Below are 15,356 nucleotides of genomic sequence, written 5' to 3'. Positions count from 1 at the left end.
TCTTTTCTGATTATAATAAATGTTTTCATGTGACATATTATATAATTAATAGAAAATATTACAAATATGTATATGTATATATAAAATCCTAAACTTTCCAACACTCTTGATTTTACCTTTATACTATCGATATTATCGAGCAATGGCATTTAATTCCAAATAAATGCAATCTTCACAAGTTCGCTCGCTAGTTTTTTATATATATATAAAATTTTAATTTTATATATATATATATAAAATTTTGTTTTTTTAGTACTTACAGAATATTATAATACTTTATAAAACTATGTTCTGCAAGATATCAATCTACATTACTTACATAAAAAATTATTATCGTAGAGATAAAAATTTCATATTATACATATCATGATATTCCAAACAATCTGAGAATGCGTATGTACGATAATACTTGCGTGTAATTCTCATTAGGTAAGTCGTAATATGAACATAATTCAGGATAGATTTTTAACTGAAAATAAAAATAGAAAAGAAAAAATGAAAAAGAAAAAAAAATTGATAAAACAAAAATGTTAACATTAGTGAAATAATAAAAGAAAAAGTATGAACTTGGAAATATAAGCAAAAATCTTTTCAAATCATCTCCCATTGTAATATCGCAAAACAATAATTTTAATGATCAAAGCTCATGTGATAACTATTAAAGCTCATTCATGATTATATATATTATATTTATATTGATAATTATATTTCGTGATAATAACTTTCCATTAAATTATGATCTATCATATAAATGCTTGGGTGGTACATAATATTGTTATTTAATTGTAGATTAGCATAAACGTTGTTACATTAAAGAAGCATATACTACAGATATAATCATGCACATAATATTTAAATTCTTTAACTATTAAACAATGAATTTGAAACAATGAATTGAAAATATTATAAATAATCTTCTATTCAATTTTATGCTTTAATGTTATATATTATATATCTCAGTGACATTATGTATATATATTAAATTATTTTTGGCAGATCATTTAAGGACACATTAATTAGCTTAACAAGCAATATATTAATATATTAATATTTTGTAGTAATATATTATCTGATGGGAATAATATTAATCTTTGCACTTTAGAATCACGAGCAAAGATCAAAAGAACAAGCTATATCGTAAAATTTGTATGTATCATTGATGCATAATTTCTCAAGCTTAAAATAAATACAATGAATACCTGTTTAATAAGATCTTATTTCTTTTTTCTCGAAAAAATCTCCAATTTATGAGAACTCTCTGTTTGGGAAGAGTATTGGTGCTACCAGAGACCAAACATAAAGGGTCATACATAACCACGAAGAAATAATTTTTACCCACATTGATGCAACATTAGAATTCAGGGTGTCCAAGTTTGAATTTGGTCTGTAAAACATTTTTTATTATTTAATTTTAATGAAAAAATATAATAAATTTCATTAGATTTTAGTATATACTTAAAAGATACTTACTCATACCAATTGGTAAGAGTCATCATCACATATAAAGTAGCAAGAGCAAACATTAAGTGGAAGAAGCTCCAATTGTATGCTACAGTCTCTTCTTCATTGTCCCATACTTTAGCTTCACCATTTTCTGAATCACCATTGCGACCTTCTACTGCAGTATAGTCTAATTATGTTCCAGAATTTAAATAGTAACATGTGTGGAAGATATTATAGATTATGCAATTGTTAAAAATATATTTAAATATTTTTTAATATTTCCACAATATAATAATGAATCAATATAAATAATATGTATAAACAACTATTATATATATATAAATTTATTATTAGTTATATTGTAAAATATTTATTGAAATTGAAACTAAACACAAATTAGACAATTTAAGCAGGCACACGATGATTGTAAAGTAAGATTAATTTTCTCCCTCTAATATCTAATATTCGCTAATATTCTTCTAGTTTAAGTTTAATGCAGTGTTTTACACAAGAAAATGAAATCTATTATGTACTTGGAAAATATTTTGTGGAAATGTTAAAGTTCTGAAATACAGAGACTTTTCAATTATATAAGTCAATGATAAACATAAAAGACTAGAGTAAATACTTTAATTAAAAATTGTGTCAACATAACTAACATGTGATAAAGCTATGTGTGCCTACCTTCATTGTCGATAAGATACTGGTCTCCAGCATTCCTGACTGTGTAAAAGAGTTAATTATTAAGATTGTTCTATTTATGGTAATAAACATAGGTAACAAATAAAAATTATCTTAATTATTGAAAATCAATAATTAAGTTAAATCAAAAATTTTGCAAATCAAAATTATTAAAGAAAAATAAAATTATTAGCAATTTATTATTTGCATGCAATATTTGCAGTATTCATCATATAAAATTTGTCAAATATTAATTAACCCTACTAATATAAAAATATTTACTTATTAATTCATACATACCAGCTCCATTATCTCTAACTAAAACGTTGTCAGACATGGTAATCTTAGATGATTTTGATGCTGTACGTAGAGAACTGTACAAAACACAACTGAACCATATTATGAGACCAATTATACTTTCCTTGTCAAAAGCAACACGATTTTTGGCATGTGTATCATTGGAGATTATTCCAAAGAATCCAGGATTACAAATATGATCTGTAAATGTATTTAAGAAAAATGAGCAAAGAGAACTCCATAGATATTTCTAATTAATTTCATGTAGCTTGCGTAATCCATACCTGGGCTATTAGAAACTCCGCTCCATGTTAAATAAACGACATACAATGAAACTATAGATGGCTGAAGTAAACCAGAATGTGGCTGATATTTTTGTACACTTGGAAGAATAGAAATAATGCTGATAATGACGCACAAAATAAGGTTAAAAGAAATAAAGAATTTGTTAAGTGCACAATCATAGGGCTGAAAATATAAAGTACATAATAAATAATTCAGATTTACTTTTCAAAGTAAATATTATTACAAAGAAAATATTACAATTAAAAATTAAACTTACATGAGTGAAATATACATAAAGTAATACTACACCGGTGATAGCAACAGCATAATTAAATAGAGTAACTCCCATAAGTGCTGCATACCTATATAATCAATTTTACAAGTATTATTATTATAAATTCTATACACTGATTATAAGATATGAAAGAAGTATAAAAATTACGTACCAACTTTTTGATTCAGTATCTTCATAATTACCCACCCAGGCATCTGCCCAGGAATGTGCAAAATCAACAATGAGTATTAATTGTATAATAATAAAAAAGAAACCTCCAATCATTCCAAAATACATCCAGGTTGAACCAAATGATTTTTCAGGAATAAAGAAAGCCCCAATTATTCCACCAATTATTAGAAGATATTTAATAGCCCAAAATCTATAATATATGTTATATAACCATGAGTGCACTTTTCAAAACAATAATAATTTTCTCTTTCTTTTTCTTTTTTACTTCAATATAAACTTACCCATTTTGTATAGGTGCCCGTGGATCTTTCGAACTTCTAACTCTTATCATAATGGCTGACATCATGAAAAAGTATAATGCAAGAATAAAGCATATTCTATATACAGCTAAATAACCAACTGCTGATTCACAATCTACAGTAAATGAAGATGGTACATAATTTGTGCTATTAGCACAAAATGGAACCTATTGAAATAACGATACTATCGTTAAATACTGAGCGCAAGAATAAAAATAAATATCATATATATTACCTTTTTAAGAGCATCTTGTAAACCAGGTGCCATAGTAATACATGCAGCTATAGTACCCAGCATTAATAACATAGCATACATAATGCGAGTACTAGTGCTGTTACGGCAAGTGGGACATTGAGAACAACAGAAACTGCAGGCTGTACTGCCACACAGGCAGGCAAGCTGTAATAAAGAATATACATTATTAAAACTTTATAATAATTAATAAGAATTATTAATACAATTTAAAAAGTTATTAATTTATATATTTGACTTTTATTTACTTATTAATAATATCAAATACATCATTACATTTGTTAATTACATGACATAGAAATAAAACGATTATAATGATCCACTTGACATATTTATATTAAATAGTAGCTTTTTGTTATTAAGTACAAACAATGTAAAATTCGTGTGTGCGCGTGTACATATATGGATATATATGTATTCACATAACACATAAATAATTCACAATGACACATAAATAATTTTGAGAAATTACTTAAATATATATATATATATGTATATATATATATATATATACATACATATATTACAGAAAAAAATGATTTACCTGCGCTGTGGAACAAACGAGACCCATGATGAAACTTTCTTACTTTTTTTACACAATAAATAAGAGATTAACAAAGTAAAATATATTATTAAATTAGTATAAAATTGATCATATATATATATACTATGGAAAAAGTTATCGGAGTCGTAACAGTACGTTCATAACAATGGCGTCTTGACAAATATATTGAGGAGACAACTTCAGATAATCAGCTGACTACTGACGTCAGCGTAGAAGTTTACAATTTGTAGAACACTTCAGGGGTATCTTTGAAATATCAGATTTATCTTATCGGCCTTGAAAAGGTAAGAAATGACTAATAGCTAAAAACGATTTACTATCGGCGTCATCTCTTCATTGTTAGTACAATTAAAAGGAATGCTAAGCGTTTTATTATAAGCGTAAGCAACTTGTATTATATTCTTGCAAATGCTAACAACAACCAATTGCTATAAACTATTAATCATGCTTTTTCTTTTTATATCCTGCAAACATTAATTTTCTATTCAATGTGAAAATATACTTAACGTAATATTTATCATACATTATTCTATTCTTTCTCTTCTCTTTTTTTCTTTTTTTTTTTTTCTTTTTTCTTTTTATAATAGAATTAATAATATTTCTTAACATAAAAATAACGCTTTTATTTCCTAGGAAGATTAAAAATATAGACCATTTAAGTAGAGAAAAAATATTGACGTAATTACAAGATCATAATTATGGAAGCTGAACCGAATGAAAATAAAGTATCTAAACCAAATACTTGGCCATACATGAATATATCTTCATTAGTTACATCGTTCTTTATAAAGTTAACAACTGCTGGTATTATATGGGGTTGCGGATACATGAATATAAATTTAGCATGGTTGCTTTGTCCTATTATGGTTTTTGTATGGAAATCAGAACGACAGAAAGATCAACAGCTAAGAGCAATTACTGCACAAGCTAGTATATTGGCTAATGAAAAAGAATTGATTGGAAAAAGAATGGATGAATTACCATCATGGGTTTATTTCCCTGATTTCGATAGAGCTGAATGGCTAAATAGGGTAGGATTTATTTATTTTGAACTTTATTAATATTAATATATATATATATATTATTTTTATCATTTGTATATATTTTCTATTTTTAGATATTGTATAAGGTTTGGCCAAGTATTAATCAGTATGCTCGTGAACTTTGTAAGCAAACAATAGAGCCATCTATTGTCCAAAAGCTAGCCGATTATAAGATAAAGGGGTTTCAATTTGAAAGATTAGTCTTAGGTCGAATTGTAAGTTATATTATACAAACATTTATGTAATCTATAAATATTTATTTTTTCTTTTTTTTTTCTCTCTTTTTTTCTCTCTTTTTTTCTCTTTTGTTTTTCCATTATTTCAGCCTCTCAAAATCTATGGAATAAAAGTATATGATAAAAATACTTCAAGAAATGAAATCATCTTGGATGCAGATGTGATGTTTGTATTTAATTTCTATTAAATGAGCTTCAGTTAAATATTCTTATTTATATGATTACGTTTCTAGGTATGCTGGAGATTGTGATATTACATTTTCTGTTGGGAATATAAAAGGTGGTATCAAAAATTTTCAAGTAAGTCTTTTGAAAAATGTCCATATCTTAAAGCATAAAAATCCTTATGAATTTTTATTATATAATTATTATTATATTAGCTTCGAGGTCTAATGCGTGTTGTCATGAAACCAATAATATCAGTGATACCAATAATTGGAGGAGTACAGGTCTTCTTTTTAAATGTACCAGCAATCAATTTTAATCTAGTAGGAGTAGCTGATGTACTTGATCTTCCTGGTTTTAGGTACAATGCTTAGTATTTCCACATAGAACAAAATAATATTTAATTATGCTATAGCATTATTTGTTTACTTTTTTTTTTTTTTTTTTAATTGCATTAATATGAAATATTATGTGTATAGTGAGACTTTAAGAAAAACAATTATAGAACAAATAGCTGCAATTGTGGTGTTGCCAAATAAAATTGTCATTCCTTTGAGCGAACAAATACCAGTAGAAACATTGAAGATTCCTGAACCTGAGGTAAAATCCAATTAACTATTTCATTTCTAATATATGTAATTTATTTTTAATTATTTTAATTTGATAGGGTATTCTGAGAATTCATGTTATTGAAGCAAAACATCTTATGAAGAAAGATATTGGTATGTTGGGTAAAGGCAAATCTGATCCATATGCTATTATAAATGTTGGTGCTCAACAATTTAGAACCAAAACAATCGACAATACCGTTAATCCACAATGGGACTTTTGGTGTGAGGTATGATCAATTTTTTTCATTAATCAATCATATAGATTATTAACAATATATAAAATGCATGAGCTTCACTGCAATTTATTACATTATAAGATGTTTTTTCATCAAGATCTATTGAATGGTAAGATACATCCTCTATTATTAAAGAAACAATTACGTTCACTCAAATTCATATTTTATAAGCATTTTTTTATTTATTGATTATTTGATAAATAATATATTTAAATCTTATAGAAAAATGATATGAATTTTATTTTAGTTTCATCATAAAGATACAACTATTCTAACACTTCTCATCTCTCTAATATCTACTAATAATTGCTTAAACATAAAATTACTCCTCTTTCATATATGTCATGTTTATGTTACAAGTTTCCTTTGCTTCTAAGAGTTATATCAGCTTTTCTTGAAAGTATAGATCGGGAACATCTTAGTACATGTTACTTTAATTTAATATCACAATTCAGTATGTATGTGTGTATGTGATGTGTGACACATTATGTGGACCAGTGTGCCATCTCATCGGCCATCGCTCAGCAACTGACAGTGCTTGTATGGGACTATGATGATACTAAGGGCGATGAAAGCCTTGGAAGGTATGATAAAATAATATATACTATTTGTTAATTTTAATAAAAAGTTCACGATTATCGTAATTTTCATAATATATAACTACATTCCTTTTATAATGAACTATATATTCTTTTTTATAATTTTTTATAATGAAAAAAAAAAGTTAAAATCCTTGTAAATCTACATATACCTATGTGTACATTAATACAATACCATTTGTACTTTTATTGTATATATATATATATATATATTGATCTTATCATTTACATATTTTTTCATTACCAGCTGCTTTTTTCTTAAATAATTTTTGTCAGCATTTATATTACAGTAAAATACTTGCATGTTCGTGTAAAAAGTGAAATTATAGGTAATGTTTCTGTTTTTAAAAGCATGTTTAACCAGTGCATGAATATATCATTTCTATGTGGTATCAATTGTTTATGTGGTTTTCAATAATGCTTTCTACTAAATATATTTTTGGATAACTAATACATGTGAAGAAACAATTTATTGGGAATTTAGAAAAAAAATATATATATCTATTTATAATATTCAAAATCATATGCGACAATATAACTGTTGGTTTATACAAATACATGCATACATATTTAAATCTATCGAAGTAGTATTTTCAATTTTATATATTTCACTTCATAATATTGACACACAGGCTATGATCAGTTCATGCATTAAACAAGAAGCTGTGGTGTCCCTTTGGGATTGGGATCCAAGTTTTCCTTCTATGCGATTTGATGACTTTCTTGGCAGGTAGTAATGTCTTATTAAATGATAACACCATTTAATAAGAATCAATTAAAATTAAAATGCTTATGCTAATTTCAATTATAATGGTGTGTGCTTTTTGTATGTTAAATTAGTTTTTTAATTAATAATTTCTATAATTGTATCTATATTTTGTATATATAAATTTTTAGCTGTATATTGTGGAATATGAAAAATTAACAATTGTCCATCTAAATAATTTTTTCTTATTATTTTATGATTTTATCGGATTACTTCAATATGTTTTCTTAAACAATATAATGTTTTTTCTTTTTTCTTTTTTCTTCTTTTTTTCCCCTCTTAGTGTTTTCGTTTTTTTTTTTTTTTTTTTTTATTCTAATTTTAAGTTAGAACAGCAGAGTGATTAGGTGACTTAAAGTAGGAAGAAGTAAAACTATAACTATTTATCTGATGCCAGTTTATAGTGGAAGAGGGTTTGGGAGCTTACAACACCGTGGTTACCCAGCTCTTTGACAAAGACAACACTGGTCAGGATGACCCACTTGGCAGGTATTGCTACTTGTACCAAGTATACTATGTGATTCCACTTGAAATTTCTTAGAGAATAGTATGAAAATCTATTCTATTCCCTTATTGTTTGTATTTCTACGGTGTACTAGGGATAGTATCAAACTTTTTTATAATGCATGAGTCATACAAAAGAATTATAATTCTGTATACATACATGACAATTTTTAAATATTATACAATGTTTCATGTAAACATACTATCTAGCTCCGGATAAAAGAAATCTTTATTTTTCAGATTCATGTCACCATATTACTCTTATTCTACTTTACTTATTATAATATTTATTTAAAAAGAAATACTTCTACAGAGTAAAATGTACCATGGCATGTTGCATGTATGATTAATAATTAATGATATAACTGTTGTTATATCATTATTTTTGAAATATTAATAGCAAGATTAAAGTGTAATTATATATATCACAGCTGTATATATTTATTTTTGCTACTATATGTTTATTGCTTTACATGATGTATATAGTGTATAATTATCACATAGGTTTTATTCATATATCATTGAATGCAACATTTATTTTGCTTTTAAAAACAAATACAGATATAAAAAGGAATATTAGCAATCACTAAGCTTTCAAAAAAATTCTATAATTAGTACATATTCTAAATTTATATAGGGCTACCATAGAAGTTAATCGTGTTAAAAAGAAGGGAATTCTAGACACGGTATGTTGATAAATATTTCGAATATTAATATGTTTATCATTTAATGATGATTGACTTTATTGTGCAGTGGGTATCATTGGAACAAGCAAAACATGGTATGATTCATCTACGATTGACATGGCTTCAACTTTCTAAAAATGTAGCTGATTTGCAGGCTGTAAGTATAATGTATTAAAATTTCTTTTTTTTTTTTTTACATAAGATAAATAATACTAATTTTTCTTGTAGGCATTAGTAGAGACCCAAGAACTTCGTGTAACATCAATGAGCACGGCCGTTCTTATAATCTATATAGATTCAGCAAAAAATTTACCTGTAAGATTATACATATATATATATATATATATATATATATATATATATATATATATATAGAGAGAGAGAGAGAGAGAGAGAAGGCTGAGATTATGTTTTTTTACTTTATTATAATGACAATATAAATATGAATTATATTTTAGTATGTTCGAGGGAATAAACAACCCGACGTGTATCTTGAAGCAAGTGTCGGTGGTCAAATCCAACGAACGAATACCATATTAAGATCATGTGATCCAGTATGGGAACAAGGATTTACTTTTCTAGTCAGCAATCCAGAGTCTAGCATAATGCATATTAAGGTTTTTATTTATTCAAATATATTAAACTCGCAATCTTATATGTATTTAAAAAAATATTTCATTAGTGATTTTAATTTTTACATAATCGTTTATTTAGATAATCGATGAGAAGACTATTATGATAATTGGAGAAATGTCTTATAAGATTTCTTTACTTATTGAGAAAGATAATCTTGAGGTTGGTCAACAACCATACGATTTACAAATGGCAGAAACAGATAGTAAACTCGTCTTATCCATGTCATTAAGTGTATGTAATTATATAGATAAGTATATGTTAAAAAACAAAAATAATCTATATAAGTCTAAAAATAATCAAAAATTATCTGTTCATTATAGATCCTCAAATACGAACAACCAGAATCTACGTCAGAAGAAGATGAAGATGATCAAAATGTTAATGAATTCAATAAAAAAATTAATCGTCAAGAATCTAATATCAGTAACATTATTTCAACGAGTGGTACGTTTATTAAAATCCATTATATCTACTTTTCTTCTTGACGTATATAAAAAGCATTCTCTTAAATTAACTCGTCGATTCTATTTCTATTTTAGTACCGCCTAGTCCTCTTAAAAAGCAATCTTCAAAGGAATCAATTAACAGTTTACCTCTTAATACCGAATCTACGTCAACAGCACCAATTGAAGAAATAATTTCACAACCAGAAGAAGAAAATGTTATCTCTAATAGCGCACCTTCGCTTTCTTATTCACCATCCGTAGGACTTATTCATAGAACTCCAAGTACTACATCCTCTGCCGGGGAATCGAAATTAGGAAGGATACAATTAACGTTACGATATAGTATTCAAAGGCAAAAACTTATTATTGATATTCACAGAATTGCGTAAGTATTTTCATTTTTAAAATCGCTCATTCGTATAATATAAGAAAAGTAAATATTTTATTTTCGTTTTTTTTTTCTCTCCTGTTACAGCCATCTGCCACTTCCACAAAATGATCCCACTAACATACCAGATCCGTATGTAAAACTTTATCTTCTTCCGGATAAGCACAAAGAAACTAAGCGTAAAACTGCTATAATTAAAGACAATTGCAATCCAATATTTGATGAGAAGTTTGAATACGTCGTATCGCAAGCAGATTTAAATACACGCGTCTTAGAAATTTCTGTTTGTACACAGAAAGGTTGGCTTTCTACTGGTAGCAATGTTATGGGACAACTTCATTTAAATTTAAGCGAGATCGATGTTACTAAAACAGTAACTACTTGGTACGATTTACAGCCAGAGATAAAAGATTAAAAAAAAAAAAATAAAAAATAAGTAATAATGATGATAAATGAAATTAAAATGCAACCTTATGCGCTGTGCACGTGTCTCAATTTATCGACACTCGTAGCTTTTTATATTATACAAGAAGTGATCTGTGGTGCTATTAATGATATCATTTCAGGAAAGTGATAATGAATCAAACCTTAAATAGTATACTTTACCGTCCAGATTATTATGACGTCATGTTTAATTTCATTCAATTTAAATCAATTTTATTTCAAATCCAATCAATAAAACCAATGTATGACTTCAATACTTTACATTACTTTTTTATATATAATTTTGTCATTTATTAATTTAATTCTGTTTATCATTGATCTTTATTTTATCTTGTACTTAATTATGAATATGTTACTAACTAATTACGCTTAAAAATAACCAAAATGCATTTATAATATAATGGAAAGAATATATGCTGCCTTATCATATACATATTTTCCATTTACAAGATGACATTCTATTTGCTATTATTTATTAGAAATATTTATAATGATCTGTAATTTTGAAAGTATACTAACAAAAAAAAAAAAAACAACGATTTACTAAAAATTCTTATATATTATATTTATAGAAGATTTTTTTCTATATTATAGAAAAATTAATATATATATATATATATTAATAATATATGTATCATCTTTTTCTTATATATAAATATGTAGCAACACATAAAATAAATATGATGTTGGCATAAATCATTGATAACAATAAAAAATAAAACGTAACGCAAAACATAAGGCATTGGATTATTTTTAAAGTAATTAAAAAAAATACGATTTTATATGACAAAAACAAAAATAAAGAAATAAGTATGTATCTGTAAGAGGAAGAGAAATGTATTATCGCTTTTACATATTACCAAGGCAACAACACCAGTAAATAAGTACTCCGTTCATTTGGTTTCCTTATATCCACAATGGTTACGAAGTGCCACAAAGTATCTTCTTTTATTTAATGAACACATTAGATCAATTTATTATAGTTCCAACAAATTTACGTATTTTTAATTATTGAAAAAACGTTAATTGAAAAATGTTACGGGCACCTGTATTACCTTGTCTGCCTGGATTCAGCTTTGATAGGAACGTAAGATCCCTTTTGTGATTTTACACGTAATAATTATAAAATATTCGATAAGAAGAAAAAACAAAAAGATTCATTGTTTTTCTACAGCTCGGCCGTACAAAATTTCATAGAAGTCAATACTTCGACAAAATACATAATGACGTTTATTATCTTACGGAAAAGAAGTCCGATTTCGGTCGTTATCCATCGATTTACCCACGCGGTGAAGTACAGGAGTTACCACCATGGATAGCATACGATGGCCAAGTATATGAACCAATTACCAAATCAATCAAAATGTATCTGAAAATGCCTTAATATGAATTATTTCATTATTAACTTTAGAGATTGATGTTCGAAGCGTATTACCAAGAGACCGTACAAGAAAGATGGAAATCCTCTTTTCAAATTCGCGTGGTTACGATAAGCTTTTTCTTAGAAGACGGGACAATGAAAATATCGGAACCAATCGTAGATAATAGTGGCTTAGAACAAGGTTCAATGGTGCATCACCTTTGGATATTATATTTTTAACATGCGTATTTATAATGTTAAAAAGATATATATATATATATATACATTATACGTATTTATATTTAATACTTATTCTTAGGTGTTCTGGTAAGACGTCAAAGAATTCCAATGCCTGATCCAATAAGATACAAATTTTATGATATTATCGATTTAAATATCGGTAAAGAACCAGAGATATTTGGTAGGGTATACAAAATCGTAAATTGTGATAAATTTACAAGACGATTTTTAAATCGCATGGGAATACCAGTACCGGATCCTATAAAAATCCCGATAGATCCATACATTGAAGCACGAAAAATCGTAAGCTTGGAAACAATGATATATATATAAATCCAGTCTCATTTATCGAACTGACATAATTATTTGTATATAGCCAACATTTCCAAAAAAACCAAAAAGTCACAAACTCGATCATCTTCGTAATTTTCTAAAGTACGATAGACAAGTACTTAGATTTTATGGATATTGGGACGATACAGAAAGTGTTCATGGTATTATACATGATCTTGAAATTCATTATTATCTTGCTGACGGTACGATGGAGATCAAGGAAAATGTAGCAGCCAATTCTGGAAGAGATTCTGGATTTATGCTTGTTAAAAGAATGAAAATACCAAAAGTAAAGTAGCGTTTTGATATATTTGTAAAATCGATTAATTCGTTCGTTCATCGACATATATAAAAATATTCTACGTTTTTTAGTTTTATTCGGGTTTGGATCCAATCGGTGCGGGTGATCCCTATACGATTTTGAATGTAATAGGTGATGATATTAATCAAAGCCATATGATGATAGACGCCTTGAATACGGGAGAAACGAAGAAAGTGTATTATAAGGATAATGAATTATCTATAGGTGCTAAAATGAATATTTTTGGAAGAATTGTCATTATAACGGATATGGATGCGTTCACAAAGGAATATTACAGGTGATATAATTTATAGAATTTGTGGAAAGAGATTTTCATTTTATGAGAGATTTCAATTTTATTGAGATTTATATATAATTTTATTTAGAACCAAATATGGCTTAAACGATTTTACTGCATTGGAAAAACCGCAAAAGAAAGATGAGATATGTCAACCGGTAGAGAGATATATACCACCCTATAATGGCTTCGGTACTTACGAAGATTCACTTGGAAATTGTCTATCAATAATACCGAAAGCACCACAAACAGATTTTATTAAATTTCTATATTACGATAAGTATGTTTTTTATTTTAAAAAATCGTTCTTTTTATATTTCTTTTTTCTTCATTGCATTTCGATTCTTCTACGAAAAGGCAGGGCTTCGACAGTCATGTTTTAAGATTCAGAGCACAAATGATTTCGAAAATACCAGAAAATTTAGAGAGACAATTTATCGTAAGATATTATCTTACAGATGATTCGATATCTATATTTGAATTGACGAAAAGAAATTCAGGTAAAGATTCTAACTAACAAGTTCTTAATCTCCTTTAGAGTATTTGATTTTATGAATCTATTTTTTTTAGGATTTAGAAGGTGTTTATTTTTGAAAAAAATGCCTGTAATGCTTCCTAAACAGAATATATTCTCGAGTAAAAAGCCAGAATATTATAAGCCAAAAGATTTTTATATCGGAGCATGCTTGAATATACATGAGTTTTATTTCTCGATTATATCGGCCGATATTTATGCTCTTCGTTACATGGAATTAAATAGTAAAATGGTAAAGATTTTTTTACGAACGATTCCGACGAATGATTTTATTCAAGACTTATATAAATTGTATTATCACTTATCGATAGTTTCCAAAGGCAAATATCAAATTGATCATGGAAAAACTTAAAGAAACATTAACGCCTGTATACAAGGAATTTATTCAAAATCATTCACCGCCTTCAATCCCGGCTGATCATAAAGTTCAAACGTTGGAGTATGATAAATTTAAAAAGGCATTGTGCATATACTTAGGGGATAAAATAACGGAGCACGAAATAATTACAATTGCCAGGCATTATTCCTCTCACGAAAAGAAAGAATTTCATACGAGAGAATATGTTAGGTAAATTAATTGTTTAATTTCCAAGGGAATCAAATTAAATTGGAAAATGAAATCGAAATTGATGACATTTGATTTAGACAATTGGTTCACACTGAACTTCATCGAAATATATGGAACGAAGCTGTTCGATTAAAGGAGGATCTTTTGCATTGGGATAGAGGAAGAACCGGTTACTTACCTCGAAACACGGTTTATACTGTTTTACGTAGTTGCAGAATACCTCTTGACATCGAACTGATAAATTCGATATTGGATCAGTAAGTATTCAGAGTATTTTGTCATTTTTATAAATGTATTAATAATTATCGTTATAATTTATAAAGCTTACGCAAAGATACGGATGGTAAAATAGATTACAACGATCTAATGGAATTTATCGACGTTAAAATCAATCCTTTGCCTCCTGCGATTCCTATAAATATTAAGGTATTTATTTTATTATTTGTTGAGACGTTATATTTGACACGTTTTTTTTCTTTTTTTTTTTTTTTTTTTTTCATTAATAATCTCTTGTCAGACAGCATTATGGTGGGCGTCAGAGAAAGAACCGGATTGTGGAGCCGGTATAGATTGGCATTGCTTTATAAAGGATCTCAATATAAAAAGCGACGATGACACGTTAGAATTCAACGAAGATAAAGAAAAAGAAAATTGTGAAGCGAAGAAATGAAA

The 15,356-nt window shown here is 27.1% G+C and overlaps 3 protein-coding genes across 13 annotated transcripts; 2 read left to right on the top strand and 1 right to left on the bottom strand.

Moving 5' to 3' along the window:
• Nucleotides 1–22: 22 nt before the first annotated feature.
• On the bottom strand, nt 23–4,410 carry LOC124427242 (probable serine incorporator). Of its 6 annotated transcripts, none has more exons than XM_046969873.1 (11): nt 4,269–4,410; nt 3,707–3,871; nt 3,454–3,638; nt 3,153–3,362; nt 2,984–3,068; nt 2,706–2,889; nt 2,425–2,622; nt 2,128–2,166; nt 1,471–1,630; nt 1,200–1,384; nt 23–469 (listed from the first exon to the last, which is right to left on the bottom strand). In XM_046969873.1, the coding sequence occupies exons 1-10, from the start codon at nt 4,293–4,295 to the stop codon at nt 1,246–1,248; spliced, it is 1,392 nt and encodes a 463-aa protein (XP_046825829.1). In that variant the 5' UTR covers nt 4,296–4,410; the 3' UTR covers nt 23–469; nt 1,200–1,245. The 6 variants fall into 6 exon arrangements, with proteins under 6 accessions (XP_046825829.1, XP_046825830.1, XP_046825831.1 ...); XM_046969874.1 differs by having other exon boundaries at nt 1,471–1,618; XM_046969875.1 differs by having other exon boundaries at nt 1,471–1,615.
• Nucleotides 4,411–4,441: 31 nt separating this feature from the next.
• On the top strand, nt 4,442–11,303 carry LOC124427237 (extended synaptotagmin-1). Of its 5 annotated transcripts, none has more exons than XM_046969860.1 (17): nt 4,442–4,573; nt 4,923–5,320; nt 5,407–5,547; nt 5,658–5,734; nt 5,802–5,868; nt 5,949–6,094; nt 6,213–6,333; nt 6,401–6,571; nt 7,812–7,909; nt 9,087–9,135; nt 9,203–9,292; nt 9,364–9,450; nt 9,594–9,752; nt 9,850–10,002; nt 10,092–10,215; nt 10,311–10,602; nt 10,693–11,303. In XM_046969860.1, the coding sequence occupies exons 2-17, from the start codon at nt 4,988–4,990 to the stop codon at nt 11,018–11,020; spliced, it is 2,436 nt and encodes an 811-aa protein (XP_046825816.1). In that variant the 5' UTR covers nt 4,442–4,573; nt 4,923–4,987; the 3' UTR covers nt 11,021–11,303. The 5 variants fall into 5 exon arrangements, with proteins under 5 accessions (XP_046825816.1, XP_046825818.1, XP_046825814.1 ...); XM_046969862.1 differs by lacking the exon at nt 7,812–7,909 and adding an exon at nt 8,343–8,434 and having other exon boundaries at nt 4,552–4,669; XM_046969858.1 differs by having other exon boundaries at nt 4,552–4,669.
• A 727-nt stretch (nt 11,304–12,030) lies between these two features.
• Nucleotides 12,031–15,354, top strand: LOC124427475 (EF-hand domain-containing family member C2). Of its 2 annotated transcripts, XM_046970438.1 has the most exons (13): nt 12,031–12,136; nt 12,224–12,382; nt 12,461–12,611; nt 12,729–12,952; nt 13,026–13,271; nt 13,355–13,581; nt 13,670–13,861; nt 13,939–14,081; nt 14,152–14,348; nt 14,428–14,684; nt 14,762–14,941; nt 15,008–15,110; nt 15,202–15,354. In XM_046970438.1, the coding sequence occupies exons 1-13, from the start codon at nt 12,083–12,085 to the stop codon at nt 15,352–15,354; spliced, it is 2,286 nt and encodes a 761-aa protein (XP_046826394.1). In that variant the 5' UTR covers nt 12,031–12,082. The 2 variants fall into 2 exon arrangements, with proteins under 2 accessions (XP_046826394.1, XP_046826395.1); XM_046970439.1 differs by lacking the exons at nt 12,031–12,136; nt 12,224–12,382 and having other exon boundaries at nt 12,414–12,619; nt 15,008–15,354.
• The last annotated feature ends 2 nt before the right edge of the window (nt 15,355–15,356 follow it).

This window comes from Vespa crabro, chromosome 10 (genome assembly GCF_910589235.1).
Source record: "Vespa crabro chromosome 10, iyVesCrab1.2, whole genome shotgun sequence".
NCBI lineage: Eukaryota > Metazoa > Arthropoda > Insecta > Hymenoptera > Vespidae > Vespa > Vespa crabro.
Note: the sequence above shows the minus strand (reverse complement) of the source record. Positions and strands in the feature narration are given on the sequence as shown.

Bases quoted from the DNA above. Each gene is read 5' to 3' on its own strand.
- LOC124427475 (XM_046970438.1), top strand. From the start codon at position 12,083: ATGTTACGGGCACCTGTATTACCTTGTCTGCCTGGATTCAGCTTTGAT. The intron at 12,383-12,460 runs GTATATGAACCA...TATTAACTTTAG, and splicing joins GGATAGCATACGATGGCCAA to AGATTGATGTTCGAAGCGTA. The intron at 15,111-15,201 runs GTATTTATTTTA...ATCTCTTGTCAG, and splicing joins CGATTCCTATAAATATTAAG to ACAGCATTATGGTGGGCGTC.
- LOC124427237 (XM_046969860.1), top strand. From the start codon at position 4,988: ATGGAAGCTGAACCGAATGAAAATAAAGTATCTAAACCAAATACTTGG. The intron at 9,136-9,202 runs GTATGTTGATAA...TTTATTGTGCAG, and splicing joins AGAAGGGAATTCTAGACACG to TGGGTATCATTGGAACAAGC. The intron at 10,603-10,692 runs GTAAGTATTTTC...CTCCTGTTACAG, and splicing joins ATTGATATTCACAGAATTGC to CCATCTGCCACTTCCACAAA.
- LOC124427242 (XM_046969873.1), bottom strand. From the start codon at position 4,295: ATGGGTCTCGTTTGTTCCACAGCGCAG. The intron at 3,639-3,706 runs GTAATATATATG...TTATTTCAATAG, and splicing joins TACAAGATGCTCTTAAAAAG to GTTCCATTTTGTGCTAATAG. The intron at 2,167-2,424 runs GTATGTATGAAT...TCTTTTACACAG, and splicing joins AGTTAGAGATAATGGAGCTG to TCAGGAATGCTGGAGACCAG.